The following is a 22,620-nucleotide window of genomic DNA, read 5'->3' as shown; positions in this document are numbered from 1 at the left end:
TGAGAATGACTCATTTTACTCATACAACTGTAGTTGTGTTAACACTCATCTGAACAATAGAGCCGAAGGTTATTGATGGTCAGGAACTAGTGAGTAAGAGCTACTCAAATCAATAGAAGAGTGAGTGTTAATCCTACAGGAAATGGTAAATGGTAGACTATTGACAGTAGATGATTAAGGGGATGATGTGTACAGTAGGACTTACCTGGACAGCACAGCCAAGCAACAGCAACAACAGCTTCCTCATCTCCTCCAGACCTTGCTCTGCAGACAGATTGTCAAATAGTGTTTTACTACCATTGATTTTACTACCATACATATTTTCATTGACTGTAGTTCTTGTCCCTGGCATTTTGCCTCGTTTCAAATTCATTTCATAAATCACAACCAAATTCCATAAGCTTTTGCTGTATCATTTTGCAAAAAAATATCTGCCCCCCAGCCCGGTCACACAGATAGGATACTTACTACAGCACTGAGATGAGCCATTCAAGTAACCCTATTACATACATGCAAACCTACTATCGCATGCTTATAATGTGAGGTCCTTAACCAAAAAGATTGTACTGTAATTTTCAGCATCCAATCAGCTAGGTATGGTATGATGCCAAGCCACATGTAGAGGAAATGATTACACAGCTGGTAGGAAGCTCAACAAGGTTGAGGTAATCTGTACAATTGTAAAATAGCCAGCCAGCCAGCCAGCCAGCCAGCCAGCCAGCCAGCCAGCCAGCCAGCCAGCCAGCCAGCCAGCCAGCCAGCCAGCCTGCGTGCGTGAAGCCAGCTCATCAGCCCCAAGGACATAAACACAGATTACTAACAGGCTTTGACAACAAGGCATGTCTATTCAGAAAAAAAGGGCCACACAGCAATAACAACTACTGTAAATCCCCACCAGTAGGAACAACATCTTCATGGACAGCCATAATATCAAATGGCAATATTTTGTTCTTAGTGTATGTTATGGTGCATTCGTTTCCTCCATGTGGGTGTGTAGTGACAGAGGTAGAGGGTTTGGAAGGTTGAACTATTGGATGTAGCCTCCAGTGCATTCGGAAAGTAATCAGAACACTTGACTTTTTCCACATGATGTTACGTTACAGCCATAGATCAAATTGTTTTCCCCATCTCAAATCCACACACACACACACACAATACCACATAATGACAAAGCAAAAACAGTCATTTTTTTGCAAATGCATACAAAATAAAAAAAATAAAAGAAACACCTTACATAAGTAATCTGACCCTTTACGATTAGAATCGAAATTGAGCTCAGGTGCATTCGGTTTCCATTGATCATCCTTGAGATGTTTCCACAACATGATTGGAGTCCACCTTTGGTAAATTCAAATTATTTGACATGATTTGGAAAGGCACACACCTGTCTATAAGGTCCCACAGTTGACAGTGCATGTCAGAGCAAAAACCAACCCATGAGGTTGAAGGAATTGTTCGTTGAGCTCCGAGACAGGATTGTGTTGAGGCACAGATCTGGGGAAAGGTAACAAAACATGTCTGCAATATTGAAGGTCCCCAAGAACACAGTGGCATCCATCAATCTGATATGGAACAAGTTTGGAACCAACAATACTCTTCCTTGAGCTGGCCAGGGGCAAAATTGAGCAATCAGGGGAGAAGGGTCTTGGTCAGGGAGGTGACCAAGAACACAATGGTCACTTTGACAGAGCTCCAAGGTTCCTCTGGGGAGATGGGATAAACCTTCCAGAAGGACAACCATCTCTGCAGCACTCCACCAATCAGACCTTTATGGTAGAGTGGCCAGACGGAAGCAACTCCTAAGTAAAATGGCACGACAGTCCGCTTGGAGTTTGCCAAAAGGAACCTAAAGACTCCCAGACTAGAGATCGACCGATTATTTGAGAACCAAAAAAAGCCGATTCCGATTTAAATCGGACAATTTCTATGTATTTATTTGTAATAATGACAATTACAACAATACTGAATGAACACTTATTTTAACTTAGTATAATACATCAATAAAATCAATTTAGCCTCAAATAAATAATGAAACATGTTCAATTTGGTTTAAATAATGCAAAAACAAAGTGTTGGAGAAGTAAAAGTGCAATATGTGCCATGTAAAAAAAGCTAACGTTTAAGTTCCTTGCTCAGAACATGAGAACATATGAAAGCTGGTGGTTCCTTTTAACATGAGTCTTCAATATTCCCTGGTAAGAAGTTTTAGGTTGAGGTTATTATAGGAATAATAGGACTATTTCTCTCTATACCATTTGTATTTCATATACCTTTGACTATTGGATGTTCTTATAGGCACTTTAGTATTGCCAGTGTAACAGTATAGCTTCCATCCCTCTCCTCGCCCCTACCTGGGCTCGAACCAGGAACAGGTCAAAAACAGCCACACTCGAAGCATTGTTATCCATTGCTCCACAAATGCCGCGGCCCTTGCAGAGCAAGGGGAACAACTACTTCAAGGTCTCAGAGCGAGTGCTGTCACCAATTGAAACGCTATTAGCGCGCACCACGCTAACCATTTCACATCGGTTACACAAGCCTAATCTCAGGAGTTGATAGGCTTGAAGTCATAAACAGCTCAATACTTGAAGCACAGCGAAGAGCTGCTGGCAAACGCACGAAAGTGCTGTTTGAATGAATGTTTACGAGCCTGCTGCTGCCTACAACCACTCAGACTGCTCTATCAAATCAGACTTAATAACACACAGAAATACGAGCCTTAGGTCATTAATATGGTAAAATCCGGAAACTATCATTTCGAAACCAAAATGTTTATTCTTTCAGTGAAATACGGAACCGTTCCGTATTTTACATAACGGGTGGCATCCCTAAGTCTAAATATTGCTGTTACATTGTACAACCTTCACTGTTATGTCATAATTATGTACAATTCTGGCAAATTAATTACAGGCTTTGTTAGGAATAAATGGTCTTCACACAGTTCACAACGAGGCAGCCAGGCAGCCTAAACTGCTGCATATACCCTGACTCTGCTTGCACTGAACGCAAGAGAAGTGACACATTTTCCCTAGTTAAAAGAAAGTCATGTTAGCAGGAAATCTTAACTAAATATGCAGGTTTAAAAATATATACTTGTGTATTGATTTTAAAGAAAGGCATTGATGTTTATGGTTAGGTACACATTGGTGCAACGACAGTGCTTTTTTCGCAAATGAGCGTGTTAAAGTAGGCTGTGATTCGATGAGAAATTAACAGGCACAGCATCGATTATATGCAACGCAGGACACGCTAGATAAACTAGTAATATCATCAACCATGTGTAGTTAACTAGTGATTATGTTACGGCTGATAGTTTTTTTTATAAGATAAGTTTAATGCTAGCAAGCAACTTACCTTGGCTTCTTGCTGCACTCACGTAACAGGTAGTCAGCCTGCCACGCAGGCTCCTCGTGGAGTGCAATGTAAGGCAGGTGGTTAGAGCGTTGGACTAGTAACCAGAAGATTGCAAGATCAAATCCCCGAGCTGACAAGGTAAAAATCTGTCGTTCTGCCCCTGAACGAGGCAGTTAACCCACTGTTCCTAGGCCGTCATTGAAAATAAGAATGTGTTCTCAACTAATTTGCCTAGTTAAATAAAGGTGTAAAAGAAAATAAAAAAATACTACATTTTTATTTTAAAAATCAGCCACAATCGGTGTCCAAAAATGCAGATTACCGATTGTTATGAGAACTTGAAATCACCCCTAATTAATCAGCAATTCTGATCAATCGGTCGACCTCTATCCCAGACCATGAGAAACAAGATTCTCTGGTCTGATGAAACCAAGATTGAACTCTTTGGCCTGAATGCCAAGATTCACGTTTGGAGGAAACCTGGCACCATCCCTATGGTGAAGCATGGTGGTGGCAGCAGCATGCTGGGGATTATTTTTCAGCTGCAGGATCGAAGGAAAGATAAATGGAGCGCAGTACAGAGAGATTCTTGATGAAAACTTGCTCCAGAGAGCTCAGCACATCAGACTGGGGCGAAGGTTCACCTACCAACAGGACAACGACCCTAGGCACACAGCCAAGACAATGCAGGAGTGGCTTCGGGACAAGTCTGTCCTTGAATGGCCCAGCCAGAGCCCGGAATTAAATCCGATCTAACATCTCTGGAGATACCTGAAAATAGCTGTGCAGCGACACATCCCATCCAACCTGACAGAGCTTGAGAGGATCTCCAGAGAAGAATGGAAGAAACTCCCCAAATACAGGTGTGCAAAGCTTGTACGGTAGTGTCATACCCAAGAAGACTTGAGGCTGTAATCGCTGCCAAAAGGTGCTTCAACAAAGTACTGAGTAAAGGGTCTGTGTATGTATGTAATTGTGATATTTCAGTTTTGCTTGGTCATTATGGGGTAGTGTGTGTAAATTGATGAGGGGGGGGACAATTTAATTAATTTTAGAATAAGACTATAACATGTGGAAGAAGCCAAGTGGTCTGAATACTTTCTAAATGCACCGTATACAACGCAATAATGCTTCTAAGGGGCATTTGGTGTTAAATGTACTGCTATAGTGTCAAGTCAACTGATTATAAAAGCCATGATAAAAATGATGACCTGTAACACTTCAGCTGAGCTGGCTTATATCTGTGGCTAATAAACAACTCATTATGACATCAGTGTTTCACTCATCCTAATGACACCATCCTTGAAGACCCGATTCCCCCTATGCCATCTGGAATCCTTACAGATGTCCACACAGGACATCCAGAGGATCAAAACACAGGTCTCAGCTAAACTAACAATGTTTGTGGCCCAGACTGAAGCACCATCAGTAAGAAAAATAACTACTGGCCTATATTCACAACCTTACAGTATGATGTTCAATGTTTCTTTAGGGGAAAAATATATATAAATTCACCATATTAAAACAAGAGTTAAGTAACAGGGTTGACCTTGAAATTAAAATCACACAAAATAATATTCAGAAATGACTGTCAAAGTAACAAAATAACTAGGGAGAAATGTTTGGGTTAAATATCTTCCTAGACAGTGACAGAGGGACATGTCAAAATGCCCAAGTCTATTCATATAAAAAAAGTGTTAAGGTCGCAATGAATAACTCAAGATAATATTCTGATAGATAGGATATGGACGGAATGGACGACGATTTGAAAATGTTGAGGCCCATCAAAGCTAAACAACATCTATAAAGGCTAGGACATACAATAGCTTTTGTCGGCCAAGAGTACTTAGCACCTCTGAACAGATTGCAGGCCATAATTTGCCAACCATTCTTCATGTAGAATTGCGCAAAAATGTTGGCAGTCGGGATGTTCATCAGCGGGTGGTATCTAACACACCACACCGAACAAGCGGCAGATCCACAATCTGTGTGGTATGTGTGGTCCTTTAGGGAATATGAGAGTAGTCCGTTCTGGATTCTATTCTGAGTACACAAGGCCAGCTGTTGCGAATGCCTTCTAAATGCTTTTTCTTCAAACTGAAAGCCTTAAGAAGGATTCATACACACACACAGTAGAGCCTACACACAGAAGCATGTACAGTGATTTAGAAAGGCAAATCTTCTTGAGCGCTGAAGATAAAGGAGCAGGCAGGCGCAGGATGAATAATTTAAGAAGCTGACTGAACCAAGCATGGCGAGCAAGCATGCGAGAGAAAGAGAGAGATGGGGGAGAGAGCAAGATGTGGCGAGAGAATTAGAAAGAGAGCAAGAGGAGAGAGGGGGTGGTTTAAAAATAGATGGAAATTTCCCTTCAGAAGCCCTGGCTCTGCAGGCTTTGTTATGATAGTGCTGTATGCGCCTAGTGTGGCTCCTTCCCTCGGTCGCTACACTCCGCTCTTCCTGGCAGGAAACTCACAGGGGCGCACAGACAGTGACTTACCCCTCATTGCTGCAACCCTTCCTGCCCAGCCATTGTTCACAGGGAGCAGGGGCACAAGGCCTCAGTGACACTGGGGCATACAGGTGAAAAACCCAGCAGCGTCACAGTTCTTGACACACTCAAACCAGTGCGCCCAGCACCTACTACCACACCCCATTCAAAGGCACTTGAATCTTTTGTCTTGCCAATTCACCCTCTGAAAGGCACACATACACAATCCATGTCTCAATTGACTCGAGGCTTAAAAACCTTTCTTTAACAAGTGACATCAATAAGGGATCATAGCTTTCACCTGGTCAGTCTATGTCATGGAAAGAGCAGGTGTTACTAATGTTTTGTACAGTCAGTGTATTTTGTCAATTGGCCCAATAATTGTTATTCATTATATATGTCTATAACGTGAGTCAGGGACTACTCATGGTTCCTCTGATAAAATACCATACTTTTGCTAATTTCACTTCCAACTGAAACTGATTTTATAAATCACTTATTTCCCCAAGGGCCTCATTTATAAACATAGCATATTTTGTGCGTATGCGTGTGCCCAGATCACGCAAAACTTGCCATTTATAAAAACTGAGCTTGAAGTGAGAATGTGCTTATCCTCCCGCAAACTTTAGACCACGTGTACACAGTTTCTATTGGTTGAAGTATTACATTGCAGGCAAAAGTAGTATCCTTGTGCTGAGACAGTGGAGCTCATATTCCCGACGTGGCTACACAACAAATTACCATGCACGCATCTAATTTAAATTGGGCCTATTAGATAGACTTCTGTCATTTCAAGTTTTTGCTCTTTGCATCCGACAGGGAGCACAGTTCATAAGATTAACAGGTGAACATGATGTTAATATTTTGCGTTGAAATGTATAGGCTACCACTGTACGTAGGTCTACTGTTGTTTATTTTTTCCCCCCAGAGTAGACAATGTTTCAGAATTTGTGGGCAGTGCAGAATATTTAGGTTCGGGAAAAAGTGAAAGCAAAACATGATTGCATTCAAACCATCTGTTTACTGGTCCACAACAATTTGCTATTGTTTTTGACCTTCAGAAACAGTCAGATAAAGCAAATGTCACTGCAAAAATGAAACACGCAGTCTGCTAACCCCTCCAAAGACATTTGATCAAGTTTGCCATTAAATTTTCCTTTAGATACCATCTTGGCCTATTTCCAATACTTCCAAACCATAGAACAAATAAGGGTGTTATTGTCCCCATAAAAGGTGAATGATGGGCATTTTTCAGATGCAGTTATAATGCTTGTTCACGCTTGCACTTTCTTTTACGGCAGGTATGATGTATAAACGCATGTATGGCGTGCGCCAGGTTTATCAATCTCAATATTTTTGCAGTCTTTTCAGAAATGGCACACACAGATATTTAGTGTTCAATTTATGTAACGGTTATAAATGAGGCCCCAGGTGCTCTAACTATCTTCAGGTTTCTAAATGTGACTTCAGGTTTCCTGACCTTCCCACAACCCCACACAGCGTTGCTGATGACTGCCACTCTGCCCTGCCTCCACCTGGAGAGCACATATCTCCATACGGTTGCCATTGTTCCTGAAGAGAGACACTCCTCTGGCATCTAAACGACCACAATAGAATCGAACAATGTCAGCAATACAAAGTAGGTACAAACTGCTCTCCACGTGGCAGGCAACGGACACCCGTGTCCAGTCTCTGAAATAAAGGCTTGATCGTTGCACCCAAGTAGAAGTGGTTTCACTAGAAAGACACAGACAAGGCATGACTGTCCACATTGAACAGGAGATGAGCCTTTAAGAGCACATTGTGTTCTAGCTGGTCAAAGTGCTTTCCATTTTGAAGCTGGATCAGACTGAATCGAAGTGATATTCAGTGTGGAAGTCAGACAGTCTGGGGTGGGGACGACCAGATGAGTTAGTTAGTGGGCTCAGAGGAGTGGGGTTTTGTGGTGTTGAGCACAGAGTGGGTTAATAATCAGAGCCTGGGGTGGATTCCCATAGTACTGATAATAGGCCCATACCCCATTGAGCCTTAATGACTGCATAATAAAAGCCACATGGTCAATCACTTTCAGATGGCTCCAGATACCAGCACTGCTGCACACCACCAGGGTCAAAGGTCATTGGAAAGAGACTGGAATGCCACATGTTTTGGTTCAGGACTTTGAGTTGGTCTGATAATACTTTGCACATAGGAGTATTGAATTTCATGGCTGTGTTGTCTAGGTCTTCACTCTAGACGCAGATACTAGCTAGATTTCACAGTAGCAGAACGATTCAAGATTCAATAAACTAAATTCTAGCTGGGGGAAATCAAATCTACACACAAGGAAAACTGATTTCAAGATAAAAGGGGAATGTGAAATGCAAACAACCTACACGTACGTTGCATAATAATGAAGTTATAAAGGGTTTAAAAAGCACATCATATCCCAGTGTAACAGAATGTGTATTACACACTGATCAGCCATGACATGCAACAGTCTGTAACAGTTTGCATTGTTGGCAGGTCAGTCAGATGAAGGACGTACCACTGAGAGGGTTCCTGCCCAGCACCAGCACGTTGGGGAGAGGCATCGCCACCAGCTGCTGGAGGGTCTCCTGGAAGAACAAAACATAAAATACTTATTACAGTATCAGTTATTACAGATGTTCACGGGATTTTATACATCCTGACAAGTGTACATATTGTTTTCACTGACTGCCATTCCCCAAAGTTGGATAATTTAGCATTTTTCAAACACCCAAAATCCTGTTCCTGCAATCGAGAGCCATAATCATTATGCTTACATTCAATGTAAAATGTTATGCACTTCTAAGCATACCTCTTCAGCTTTCTGTATTAGAGGTCTGTGCGGATTTACACAGATTTATTCATCTCGCTCCCGCCTGCCCCCGCCCACACCTGCTGTCTGTGTCCGACTCCCACCTGCTACCGCAAGAAATGGTCTGGAACTCAACCGCAGTCTCGCTATGTTATTTTAGAACTATGTGACGACAAAGCTCACTTGACAGCAACATTGCACCCTATAGTCAATATCAAAATGCACAAAAATAACCTAAGAAATAGGTTAAATTACCAGAGATTCTCACTGGGCCCATTATAATTAGGCTATCGGTAGGTATTCTTGGGCTATATCAACAAATAGGCAAGATGTAGTTTGAAGAGTGCAGAGTGGACACTTGCACTTTCGAGATACATGTTATAGCCTACCTTTAAGGAGCAGGACAACTTGCATCTGATCTGACCGACTGCTCCCAACCGCAGCCTGAAAAATGCAGACCACGCCGCAATGCTCTGTCGGGGCCCGCATGTATCCCTTGCAGTCTGAATCCTCCAGACTAGTGGTTCTTTTAAAAAATATATATTTTTAAATAAACTAAATGTGCTTCTCCATCTCTGCTAAAATCTGGGTAAAATATTTTAAAATGTGAGTCCTATTCAGTACATTTAGTTAAGTCCACAAACCTAGCTACTCAAACTTGATTGATAGCCTGAAATGGCTTCTTGGTAATTAGTCGAGGTTGGGAACCTATCCGAGTTAGCAATGTTATAAAGTTGGCTTTAGCTAGGTGGCTAGTAGTATTACAGAGAAACAAACATTTGTTTGTCCGAGGTCGGCACACACACGTCTTCATCTATTATGTCATCTATTATATAAAAAGCCAAGTACTCACTAAATGAGGGAGACCTTCCATTAAACAGCTTTAACTATTGATTCAGTAGTGAAGAAGTCTGTTGAACTGGTGGGACTGGAATGAGACGCGTGGGCAGTGCTGTTCTAGGGCCTGTGTAATCTCTAACAGACTGCCAGACTGACTGGCCTCCGTTTGGAAAATAACCTTGGATAATGAACTTGCTTACGGTGTAAGCATAATTAATAGTAATTAAAGCCTATGTCGGGACTTGAGCCGAAGAACTCCAACCCAAAGTAAACATTAAAGAATGTGGGACGGTGGCCTGACCTTGTCATTTGTCCAGCGAGCAAAAATAAAATAAAACAATTCTTGAATGAGTAGGTGTTTTAAAACTTTTGACCGGTGGAGCGAGCGAGAGTGTATATATGCATTTCTCTGTGTGTGTACAGTGGGGCAAAAAAGTATTTAGTCAGCCACCAATTGTGCAAGTTCTCCCACTTAAAAAGATGAGGACTGTAATTTTCAGCATAAGTACATTTCAACTATGACAGACAAAATGAGAAGAAAGAAAATCCAGAAAATCACAGTGTAGGATTTTTAATGAATGTATTTGCAAATTATGGTGGAAAATAAATATTTGGTCAATAACACAAGTTTCTCAATACTTTGTTATATACCCTTTGTTGGCAATGACAGAGGTGAAACATTTTCTGTGAGTCTTCACAAGGTTTTCACACACACTGTTGCTGGTATTTTGGCCCATTCCTCCATGCAGATCTCCTCTAGAGCAGTGATGTTTTGGGGCTGTTGCTGGGCAACACGGACTTTCAACTCCCTCCAAAGATTTTCTATGGGGTTGAGATCTGGAGACTGGCTAGGCCACTCCAGGACCTTGAAATGCTTCTTACGAAGCCACTCCTTCGTTGCCCGGGCGGTGTGTTTGGGATCATTGTCATGCTGAAAGACCCAGCCACGTTTCATCTTCAATGCCCTTGCCCTTTTTTGCCCCACTGTATGTATGTATGTATGTATGTATGTATGTGTATACACACACACACACACACATATATATACATCCAGTTGAAGTTGGAAGTTTACATACACCTTAGCCAAATACATTTAAACTCAGTTTCACAATTCCGGACATTCAATCCTAGTAAAAATTCCCTGTCTTACGTTAGGATCACTACTTTATTTTAAGAATGTAAGTAAGTCACTTTATTCTGACATTTCACAGTCAAAAGTCTGGAGACCTACTCAGTCCAGGGTTTTTCTTAATTTTTTACATTGTAGAATAATAGTTTAAACAAAACTATGGAATCATGTAGTCACAAAAAAAAAAAAAAAGTGTTAAACAAATCTAAATATATTTTATATATTAGAGATTCTTCAAATAGTCACCCCTTGATGACATCTTGAATGCAGAGAGTGTGCAAAGCTAAGAACAGTGCTAAAGTGCGATGGAACAAGGACATCCAAGCCGGCCAAACCATCCACAAACCCAGAAGACGCAGGGTCAGCTGTGCGCTGCCTCCCGGTCGCAGCCTACGGCGACACATTCCGGGATCGGACCCGGATCTGTAGAGACGCCGCTAGGACTGCCTTAGACCGGTGCGCCACTCGGGAGGCCCAAGGTGGAAATTATTTTGTCCATTGGTCACATCTGGTCAATAATAGGGTCGTCTTTTGAGAGAGATTTACAGTTGTAGCCCTATATGATGTGTATAACATGGCACGAGGAAAAACAGACAAGAGTGGACAAAATACTGATGCTTCAGCCACCAGACACACTCTCCCTATCCACAGCACCCCCTAACCTCAGACGTGTGGTAGATGCCGGTCACACTAACGAGCGCCAGGGGACAAAGGGCTCAAGGTCATTCGTTTCCAGGGGTTACAAGGTGAGAATTTTACACGGTTGCCATGGTTTTGTGTGTCAGTCAGGATGAGTGTCAAGCTGCTGCTCCACCCTGTACTGCTGCTATGCTGGTGAAGGGTGGATGGATAATTATACGGCTAACACCACAGGAAGGGAGTACCTTCACATTTTTTCCCCCATGCTTCCAGAATAGAATAGATCGAATGGAATAACATGTGATTTGCCATCAAATGCTATCCCACCACAATCATTTTGTGGCATAAGGTGCTGACTGCTGAGTCAGATCCCAAGACAGAAACTATGGCCTTGGATAACTACCAAATAAAATGTTATTTGTCACATACGCTGAATACAATGAAATGCTTACTAATACGTGTTAAGAAAGTATTTACTAAATAAACTGAAGTAAACAAATAAATACAAATGAAAAAAGAAATAATAATAATTATAGCGCAACAATAAAATAACAGTCAACGCAAATAGTCCACGAAGCCATTTGGTTAGCTGTTCAGGAGTCTTATGGCTTGGGGGTAAAAGCTGTTAAGAAAACCTGGACGTCCCCATGAGAGTAGTCACAACAGTGTAAACTTGGGGTAAGAGCTAAGGGTAGTAGTTGCCTTGTGGAAGTTGGAGGGGGATAATGTAACGATTCCTGTGACCACTAACAACGCTAGAAATATTGTAAAAGCAGTTGCACTAGCTGGATTGGGGCCACAGATGTAATGTGAGCAAAGCATCCTTAATATAGCATCTCAAAAAGCAATGTCAGTGAATCCAATCTCTCGCCTCCTAGCAAAGATCAGGAAGGTGGTATCCTTCTTTCATAAAAGCACAACTCCTGCACATGTTTTCAAGACAAAACAAGAGATGCTGGAGCTGCCAAACCACAAACTAATCCAAGATGTCCCTGCTAGATGGAATTCAAGCCATGACATGGTTGAGAGATACCTTGAGCAGAAAGTTGCGGTGTCAAGCCGTGAGGAAGAATGTCAAAAGATATTGTGACTGTCTGAAAATGACATAAGACTAGCAGAGGAAGTTATCAAAGTGTGCAAACCTCTCAAAACAGTCACAACACTGAGATGCACTGCAAGCATTCCGTCAGTTTCCATGGTCCTATGTAAACAATGATCCTGAAATCAATAGTGGCATCTGATGAAGATGAACTCGCAGTAAGGGATGTCAAGACTGCTATCAGAGTTAACCTGGAGCCTAGATATGCTGACCCTGGTGTCCAAGACTTCTTACACAAGAGCACCGCTTTGGACCCCCAGATCAAGTCCCTGTTACACCTGGATGCTGCTGCTCGTCAGAGTCTACAATGAACTCACAGCAGAGAATGTGACCAATATACAACAGGTATTGTATTTATTTTGTTAATGTGACATTTAGCTTATTAGTAAGTTAACTATTAAAGTCTTGTGTCTAATATACATTTCAAACAACAAATCATATCTTCAAGCCACTTCAGAGATGTTCATATAATTGAATTCTGCAGGGTCAAGCCACAGATACCACAGGCGCCAACCCCTCTCCAGAGACGGCAGATGACAGGCATTCTCCTCCAGAAAAGAAGTCTGTCATGGCTGGGCTTTTTGGGGGAGTTGTTCCCAACCCAGGAGCAGGGAACCAAGTCAAAGGTCAAGGTCATCGAGGAGGTGGTGACCTCATACAGGGAAGTGGACTGTATTCCCCTGGATGCTGATCCACTTACATGGTGGAAGACCAAGGAGTTAATATATCGTCATGTTGCCATATTAGCAAGGTGCTACCTGGCTGTGCCTGGGACCTCTGTCCCTCGCGAGAGGGTATTCTCCACAGAGGCTGACATTGTCACAGCAAGCCGATCTGTGCTCATTCCAGAAAATGTAGATAGACTAATCTTCTTAAAGAAAAACTTGGGAAAAAAGTTAAATCATTTTTATCAGATTGAGTAACCAATCTCAAGTAGTCCTATTTTGTTTAAGGCACTTAATTTTGATATATGCTGCTGGACTATGCACTCTTGTTGAAGTTCTGTTTTAAATTTAATTTCATGTTATGTTATACGGCAGCCACTGCTGTTTTTTGTAGTCCCTTTGTTTTCAAGCTACCCATGTTTACTATTATAATAAAATGGAAAATTTAAATACAAATCACATTTCTCAGGCATTTATTTTGTCGATATATCATAGAAACCATACCGAACCGTGACACCTCTGTACCGTATTGTACCATGAGTTTTGTGAACCGTTTCACCTCTAATTCTCATGTAGGTGTTCCTTTTGTCCTTGGAGTGCAATCGAGATTGCGTCATCTGTGGATCTGTTGGGGCGGTATGCAAGTGGGTCTAGGTTTTTGGAGTGGGTCTAGGTTTGGAGTGGGTCTAGGTTTTGGGGATAATGGTGTTGATGTGAGCCATGACAAGCGTTTCAAAGTACTTCATGACTACAAATGAGTGCTTACGGGTCAGTAGTCATTTAGGCAGATTACCTTGGTGTTCTTGGGCACAGGGTGGTCTGCTTGAAAATCTTGGTATAATACTGCCTCGGTCAAGGACAGGTTGAAAATGTCAGTGAAGACAGTCAGTTGGTCAACGCATGCTCGGAGTACATGTTCTGGTAATCAGTCTGGCCATGGCCTTGTGAATGTTGACCTGTTTAAAATGTCTTACTCATATCGGCTACGGAGAGCGATCACACATTCTTCCAGAACAGCTAGTCCTCTCATGTAGGCTTCAGTGTTGCTTACCTCGAAGCGAGCATAGAAGTAATTTAGCTTGTCTGTTTAGCGCGTGTCACTTGGCAGCTCGTGGCTGTGCTTCCCTTTGTAGTCCGTAATAGTTTGCAAGCCCTGCCACATCCGATGCGAGTCGGAGCTGGTGTAGTAGGATTCAAGCTTAGTCCTGTGTTAACGCTTGCCCGTTTGATGGTTTGTTGGAGAGAATAGCGGGATTTATTACAAGCGTCAGGGTTAGAGTCCCGCTCCTTGAAAGCGGCAGCTCTATCCTTTAGCTCAGTACAGATGTTGCCTGTAATCCATGGCTTCTGGTTGGGGCATGTATGTACGGTGACTGTGGGGACGACGTCATCGATGCACTTATTGATGAAGCCTGTGACTGGCATTGAGGAGTACACCATATCATCCGAAGAATCCCGGAACATATTCCAGTATGTGCTAGAAAAACAGTCCTGTAGCTTAGCATACGCGTCATCTGACCACTTCCATACTGAGTGAGTCACTGGTGCTTCCTGCTTTAGTTTTTGCTTGTAAGCAGGAATCAGGAGGATAGAGTTATGGTCAGATGTGCTAACTGGAGGGCAAGAGAGAGATTTGTACACATCTCTGTGTGTGGTGTAAAGGTGGTCTAGAGTTATTTTCCCCTCTGGTTGCACGTGACATGCTGGTAGAAATTAAGTAAAACGGATTTAAGTTTCCCTGCATTAAAGTCCCTGGCCACCCAGAGCGCCACATTTGGATAAGCATTCTCGTTTGCTTATGGTTTTATACAGCTCGTTGAGTTGGGTCTTAGTGCCAGCATCTGTTTGTGGTGGTAAATAGACAGCTTCCGAAAAATATATATGATGAAAACTCGTGGTAAATAGTGTGGTTTACAGCTTATCATGAGATACTCTACCTCAGGTGAGCAAAACCTTGAGACTTCAATAATATTAGATTTCGTGCACCAGCTGTTATTGACAAATAGACAGACCGCCACCCCTTGTCTCATCGGAGGCAGCTGTTCTATCTTGCCGATGCACGGAAAACCCAGCCAGCTGTATGTTATCCATGTTGTAGTTCAGCCACGTCTCGGTGAAACATAAGATTCGTTTTTAAAAATGTCCTTTTGGTAGGATAGTCTTGATCGGAGCTCATCCAGTTTATTATCCAATTATTGCACGTTGGCTAACAAGACTGATGGCAGATGCGGGTTATCCAGTCGCCATCTGATTAATTACCAGGCACAACAACCTACATCTGTCTCTTCTTCATGCGAATGATGGGGATTTGGGAGCTGTCCAGTGTCTGAAGTAAATTCTTTGCGTAGGACTCGTTAAAGAAAAAATGAGGTGAGTAATTGCTGTTCTGATATCCAGAAGCTCTTTTGATCATAAGAGACATAAACATTATGTACAAAAGCTACAAATAATGATTTATTTTTTAAACTGAACAATTAGTTAACTGCAGCCATCTTCTCTGGCGCCACTAAACCCAAAGAGGAATAAATACAAACACCCTTCTCTCCACCACACACACACGTCCCTTCTAGCTGCTGCCTCACCTGCCCGACACACACACACACACACACACACCTGTCCCTTACAACAGACACGTTTGTAATGCAATCACATACTGTAGCACTGTCAGGCACTGAGTCAAAAGCCTGAGTGTATGTTAGAGAGGAGATAAGGTTGGTGGACTGGCTGTCACCTCTCTCTATTTAGGTTAAGAAGATGAACTATCTGCTATTGCAAAGAGAGAAAACACAGGGAATGGAAAGCCTCAGATCCAGGCTAAAACGACCTCAAGTGTATTCCTTTGTTTGGTTTATGAAATCTCACTATTTAAATCCCTGAATAAATGCTTGAAGTGGGGGGGGGGGTTGGATTCTAAATAGAGCAGTGGGAGGTGCACAGATTGGCCAATGAATGATAAACTCCATGATGTTTCATTATGGACGCTTGATTAGGCAAAGCAAAACAAGCAGCATAGGACTAATTGCTAAATTAAAAGGCTGAATGAGTCGCTGCTAAAACAAGGTTAGCATATTAAAGACATGCTCTGGAAATTTAGGACTATTAAATATTTTTTAAACCTCCCACTTTCGGATGCATGTCTCAATGTGTAGTTCACACATGCATAATCTATGAGCACAATTAGCGTTTTAGCTTAGCTACGAAATCCAGTTTGAAAGCTGATATTCTGGGAGCTGTGCTGCGCCATGTGAATGGGGTCTAGCGCAGGGGGGAGGGTCTTCCTGGGGCCTACATCTATAGACGGGTTGGCTAACAATGTCACAAATGTTACGTGCACAACGATGTGACTGGAAGCCGTAATTTGTTACGGTTTGTACTTAGGACCATATTTTCTCAGCTAAGTCGGCAGAACATAATAGCAGCTCAATTCATAGGCCTTTGCTACAAATTAAACAATTAACATCTGGTTAGTAGGCTATATAAATCAGTTCAATGTCAATAATATATCCTAATATTTTCAATCTGATTACACTGCTAAAAATCTTGTTTTTTTATATATATTTCTTGGTGCATTGATTGAGGAAAAACAGCTTGCAATCAAGAGAAAATGTCGCTCTGCAAAAGTCTCAAAAAAGGTGGATAATGAAAATATAAGTTTCAGGGAAGAATAGACAGCGAAATAGGCATTCTTACCATATTTCTCCAATGTCAATCCCAAGTGTTTTATTTCCAATGAAACGGTTGCGGTTTGCAAATAATTCAATAATATTAGACATCCGTATGAATCTAAACATGACACTCAAAAGTTACTCATCCACCCTGACAGAGGCTGCTCACCTGATGCAGAAAAATATAAGCTTCAACTCTGGGCTACTCATCCGTAGCTTAACCCAAGAGAAGGGCTTCCCTAAAAGCTTCCTGGTTTTTAACATCTTGTCAGAAAGTGAAAAGCTCAATTAATTAGGGACAGAATAGGTCCATTTTGTGTCTCCTCAAAATTCAAGGCAGCATCAGAATTTCAGATACAAATAACATATCCCCATAAGCATCAGCGTCACATCCTTTGTAGGGGTGGGCGGTATAGCGGGATGAACACGAATACCGGTATGACGTTTTGCCATGATATGGATTTTGCCATGTCGTGCATGTCATGATGAATTAATAAAATAAGCCGTTGTTTCATTCAAGATTTCAGGCATGTGTTACGGCCTCAAATTGTTTCTCTTTTACTAAAAACATAGCCTTTTTTAGCAAAGAAAAAAAAACTAGAAGCATGGATGTTACACGCAATCTGCCTACCAATCAAAGTTTACAAACAAGTATGCACAACTGCAGAGTACGCAAACATTTAGTGAAGTAAACTCCTTTCGTTAGCAAAAGTGTAAACGTGTAGGCAAGCATTGAGGATGACCGAAGACAAGGAAAATAACAGTTGAGGTTGATTTGCAGGACGAAGAATTGGTTAGAAAATAAAAAAAGTAAAAGGGGGCCTCTGTGGTTTGGAACTGGTTTCGCTTTAAGATAACCAGTTGTGTCAATGCATTATGCTAGCCAGAGGTGGAAACACAAGCAATATATTTCACTACCTGAAAACACTGAATGTGTGCGCGAATTAGAGGTCAACCGATTAAAATCGGCATGGCCGAATAATTAGGGCCGATTTCAAGTTCATATCAATCGGTAATCTGCATTTTTGGACGCCAATTATATTGCAATCCGTGAGGAGACTGCGTGGCAGGCTGACCACCTTTTACGCAAGTGCAGCAAGGAGCCAATGTAAGTTGCTAGCTAGCATTAAACGTATCTTATAAAAAAACTTCACATAATTACTAGTTAACTACACATGGTTGATGATATTACTAGGTTAACTAGCTTGTCCTGCGTTGCATATAACCAATGCAGTGCGGTGCCTGTTAATTTATCGAATCACAGTTTACTTCACTAAACGGGTGATGATTTAGCAAAAGCCCATCCGCGAAAAAAAGCAAAATCGTTTCACCAATGAACCTAACCATAAACATCAATGCCTTTCTTAAAATCAATACACAAGTATATTTTTTAACCTGCATATGTAGTTATAAGAAATTCATGTTAGCAGGCAATATTAACTAGGGAAATTGTGTCACTTCGCTTGCGTTCCAGTGCAAGCAGAGTCAGGGTATATGCAGCAGTTTGGGGCGCCTGGGACGTTGGGAACTAATATGCTAAAATATTACATAACTATGACATAACTTCAATCAAATGTATTTATATAGCCCTTCTTACATCAGCTGATATCTCAAAGTGCTGTACAGAAACCCAGCCTAAAACCCCAAACAGCAAGCAATGCAGGTGTAGAAGCACAGTGGCTAGGAAAAACTCCCTAGAAAAGGCCAAAACCTAGGAAGAAACCGAGAGGAACCAGGCTATGAGGGGTGGCCAGTCCTCTTCTGGCTGTGCCGGGTGGAGATTATAACAGAACATGGCCAAAATGTTCATAAATGACCAGCATGGTCAAATAATAATAATAATCACAGTAGTTGTCGAGGGTGCCACAGAGGTCAGCACCTCGGGAGTAAAATGTCAGTTGGCTTTTCATAGCCGATCATTGAGAGTATCTCTATCACTCGGCTGAAGTTTGTGCAATGTAACAGAAATATTTAGACTTAAGGTTGCCACCCGTTTGATAAAATACGGAACAGTTCCGTATTTCCCTGAAAGAGAAAACGTTTTGTTTTGGAAATTATAGTTTCCGGATTTGACCATATTAAATTACCAAAGGCTCGTATTTGTGTTTATTATATTATAATTAAGTCTATGACTTGATATAACAGTCTGACTGAGCGGTGGTAGGCAGCAGCAGGCTCATAAGCATTCATTGAAACTTTACTGCGTTTGACAGCAGCTCTTAGCAATGCTTGAAGCACAGTGTTGTTTATGACTTCAAGCCTATCAAATCCTGAGATTAGGCGGTCAATACTAAAGTGCCTATTAGAACATCCAATAGTCAAAGGTATATGAAATACAAAATGGTAGAGAGAGAAATAGTCGACCCGTCATAATTCCTATAATAACTACATCCTAAAACGTCTTAACTGGGAATATTGAACCACCAGTTTTCATATGTTCTGAGCAAGGAACTTAAACGTTAGCTTTTTTTACCTGGCACATATGGCATTTTTACTTTCTTCTCCAACACTGTTTTTGCATTATTTAAATCAAATTGAACACGTTTCATTATTTATTTGGCTAAATTGATTTTATTGATGTATTATATTAAGTTAAAATAAGTGTTAATTCAGTATTGTTGTAATTGTCATTACAAATATATATATATATATATATATATATATATATATATATATATATATATATATATATATATATATATATATATATATATATATATATATATATATATATATATATACAAAAAAAAATATACGGCATCAGCTTTTTTGGGTCCTCCAATAATCGGTATCAGCATTGAAAAATCATAAATCGGTCAACCTCTAGCGCGAATATGAAGAATCTAGCAGAATGCTTGCAACAAACACCCGGAGCAAGTCTCAAGACATCTTCAAGTCAGACCTGCACTCAGCTATAACTCAAGGCATCATTCATTAGTGGTACTCCCTAGGACAAGAAGAGCAAGAAGAAGTGGAATGAGATAACAAATGCAGTTAAGTATCACATAGCGAAAGCCATGGAACCAATTCAACTGTGGCGAAAGACAGTTTCAGAAAGTTGATTTGAATGCAAGACCCAAGATACGAGATCCCGAGCATCACAAAACATGTCAGCCAGAACTCTACACAGAATGGCAACGCTGTCCTGACAACGAAATCCCTAACGCTGCATTCTTCTTTACCACTGCCGACTTATGATCAAGCCATACACAGAGCCATACATTAACCTCACGATTCATTACATTGACGACAACTGGAAGCTGCAAAGCCAATTCCTTCAAACCTCTTATTTCCCAGATGTTCACACCGGAGAAAGAATTGCAGCTGGGCTGAGGGAGGCACTTTCTTCCTGGGGCCTGAAAGAGTCACGTCAAGTATGTAGGACTACAGACAGCGGATCGAACATGGTCAAAGCATTGGAGCTAAACAAATGGACAAGACTAGGGTATTCCGGACACAGGCTATACATTGCTATTGGTAAGTTTAAAAATGTCCAAAACACAGAGCTAGGTAGAACAATTACATAACTTAAAAATAAAGAAAAAAAATGCAGAACTATAGTTAAGTTCTCTATTTAAAGTTATAGCTGACTACACGGTCTGATCTTTCTTATATGTTACACTGAATATATACAGCTACGCAAATCTATAACATTTGTCATTTGTTCACGTGTGCAATAACCCAACATTACATGGATTAACTTGCTTAATTATAATTGATACAATTGCCTATGGTTTCAATATATGCATCTATCCTCTTTCTTTCAGTAATACTTTATTGAGAAGGCTATCCTGTTTTCTAATGCAACATAGGTCTCTTAATCACAGTTGTAAATCTATAAATGGATTACATTTGTAATCATGTCCAGTGTCCATGCTTTAATTATAGCAGATGCAATGTTATTTCTATTGAATAATTTTCACCTTTTTATTTTTTCAGAGAGGAGTGTCCAAAACAAACCTCTGGTTTCCTGGGCCACTGGAGTGTGCAAGAAAGTGGTCAGCACATTTTCCTAAAGTTAAAAGAAGCAGAAGGCCCAGACAAGTGCACAGGGTAAACAGAGCCTGACCCTCCACAAACTCATCACAGAATCCCCGACAAAGTGGGGATCTCGACTGCAGATGATGGGAAGAGTCAAGGTGCAGGAAAAGGCCATCACACAAGTTCTGGCAGCAGGTTAAAAAAACAGCACCTTGCACCCTCCGGGCAAGACATTGATGCCTTTAAATCCATCACTGCAGCCCCTCCAGGATTTCACAGATGCCCTGTCAGGAAAGAAATACATGAGTGTGTACTATCTGAAGCCGATCCTCAATTTGTTCAAGACGGAGGTTCTAAAAATCAAATGGAGGGCGAAGCCAAACTGACCCAAGAGATTATGAATGTCCTCAATTACCTGAATGACAAATGCACCAACCCTGAAACAGATGAGCTGCTCACCATGGCTACATTTCTGCACCCAAGGTTCAAGACCACCTACATGACCACTGAGAAGCTGGTGGAGGTGAAGGTGAGAGCTGCCCGAGACAGAAGCCCTCCTGGTAGGGAACACAGCCATGGGAGACTTCTCTCTTGAAGAGGACCAGAGTGAGAAAGAAGCTGCCACTGCTCCACAATCAGCAAAGAAGTCCAAGAAGAGCCTTGGGAGCATCTTTAAAAGAAAACCAGCAGTGCACCTACCTTAAGAACCCAGAGATCAGCCACCGAGCAAGAGCTGGACAGCTACACTCTGATGATGGCAGCAGACAGTGAGGCTGATCCTTAGAAGTGGTGGCGAGTTCACGCATCCAACTTCCCACAAGTGAGTTGTCTGACAAAGAAATACTTATGCATCCCTGCCACAAGCCCTCAGAGAGCATTTAGCAATGGGGGCAATTTGGTCACAAGCCAGAGGGCAACTTTGAAGCCTGAAACTGTCAATAGGCTGGTGTTCCTGGCACAGAACTTGTGAAGAGGGAGGCAGTGAATTGTTACATGGTGAACTGAGAAACATACAGTATGTCTGGTTAATGCCCCCTTTCTGCTTCTATACGGTTAAAAGCAACTTTGAAGGGCTTACATTTTTTTTATTTTTTAGATAGATTGGAATAAATGGGCTCCAACAATGGCCTTTTGGTGTTCAGTCAAATAAAAAAAAATGAAATTACTTTCAGCACCATTTGCTGTCCACCTCTGTTTATGCCTCAGCCGCTCCATAGCTGATGTCTGCCCGCTTGCAATTCTTGTTGACCGCACTCTTTTTGTTCCTGCACACTCTCTCTCCTCATTAATAAGTTAATGATTTAAAAAGTGTCTGTCTCATGACATTGCAATACATTTGGTCTCCAGTCTAGGGCTACAGAAAAACCCCATAGGCTACTACTCTTTCTACTGCAGGCTACATAGATCTAATTTATGTTAAATTAATTTGATGGAGCGTTGGTGGAGAGCCGCAGCGCTGCGTTTCTCCATCAGCACCCTGGAGAGGAACGCTGGGCATGGAAAATATAAATATTTTGCAGCACTGCCTTTGGCAAAGTGGGCATTGCTTATCATGGGGCGGCATCAGCACTCACCTAAATAGCCTTCATGTCACTGAGTGAGAGAAGATATTGTTTATGGAAAGAATAATGTGAGGTGTTGGATGTGCGTTTTGGTCAGTTGAGCTAGAAAAATGCCGCCCTTGTCAAACCGCCGCTCCAGGCAGCTGCCTAATCCTGGATTTATATTTATAATCCCTATTAATTCAAAAGCATCTCTAGTCAAAGATTTGTCATTTAACTTTTAAAATGTATTACCTTAATTGGGGCTCCCGAGTGGTGAATCTTAGTGCTACAGGCATCACTACAGACACCCTGGTTCGAATCCAGGCTGTCACAACCGGCCATGATTGGGAGTCCCATTGGGAGGTGCAAAATTGTGCCATCGTCCGGGTTTC

The 22,620-nt window shown here is 41.5% G+C and overlaps 1 protein-coding gene across 7 annotated transcripts in view; it reads right to left on the bottom strand.

The window, feature by feature from the left end:
- The window catches only part of LOC110502565 (girdin), an 88,301-nt gene that overhangs the window by 45,503 nt on the left and 20,178 nt on the right, over positions 1-22,620 (bottom strand). For all 7 annotated transcript variants that reach the window (XM_036960150.1, XM_021580698.2, XM_036960151.1 and 4 more), the window contains exons 4-5: positions 8,373-8,442; positions 206-264 (exon numbers count right to left, since the gene is read on the bottom strand). In XM_036960150.1, coding sequence (XP_036816045.1) covers positions 206-264; positions 8,373-8,442 — 129 coding nt within the window. The remainder of the gene's footprint in view (positions 1-205; positions 265-8,372; positions 8,443-22,620) is intronic.

This window comes from Oncorhynchus mykiss, chromosome 23, assembly GCF_013265735.2.
Source record: "Oncorhynchus mykiss isolate Arlee chromosome 23, USDA_OmykA_1.1, whole genome shotgun sequence".
Lineage (NCBI taxonomy): Eukaryota > Metazoa > Chordata > Actinopteri > Salmoniformes > Salmonidae > Oncorhynchus > Oncorhynchus mykiss.
This window is presented reverse-complemented; position numbering and strand designations above follow the sequence as displayed.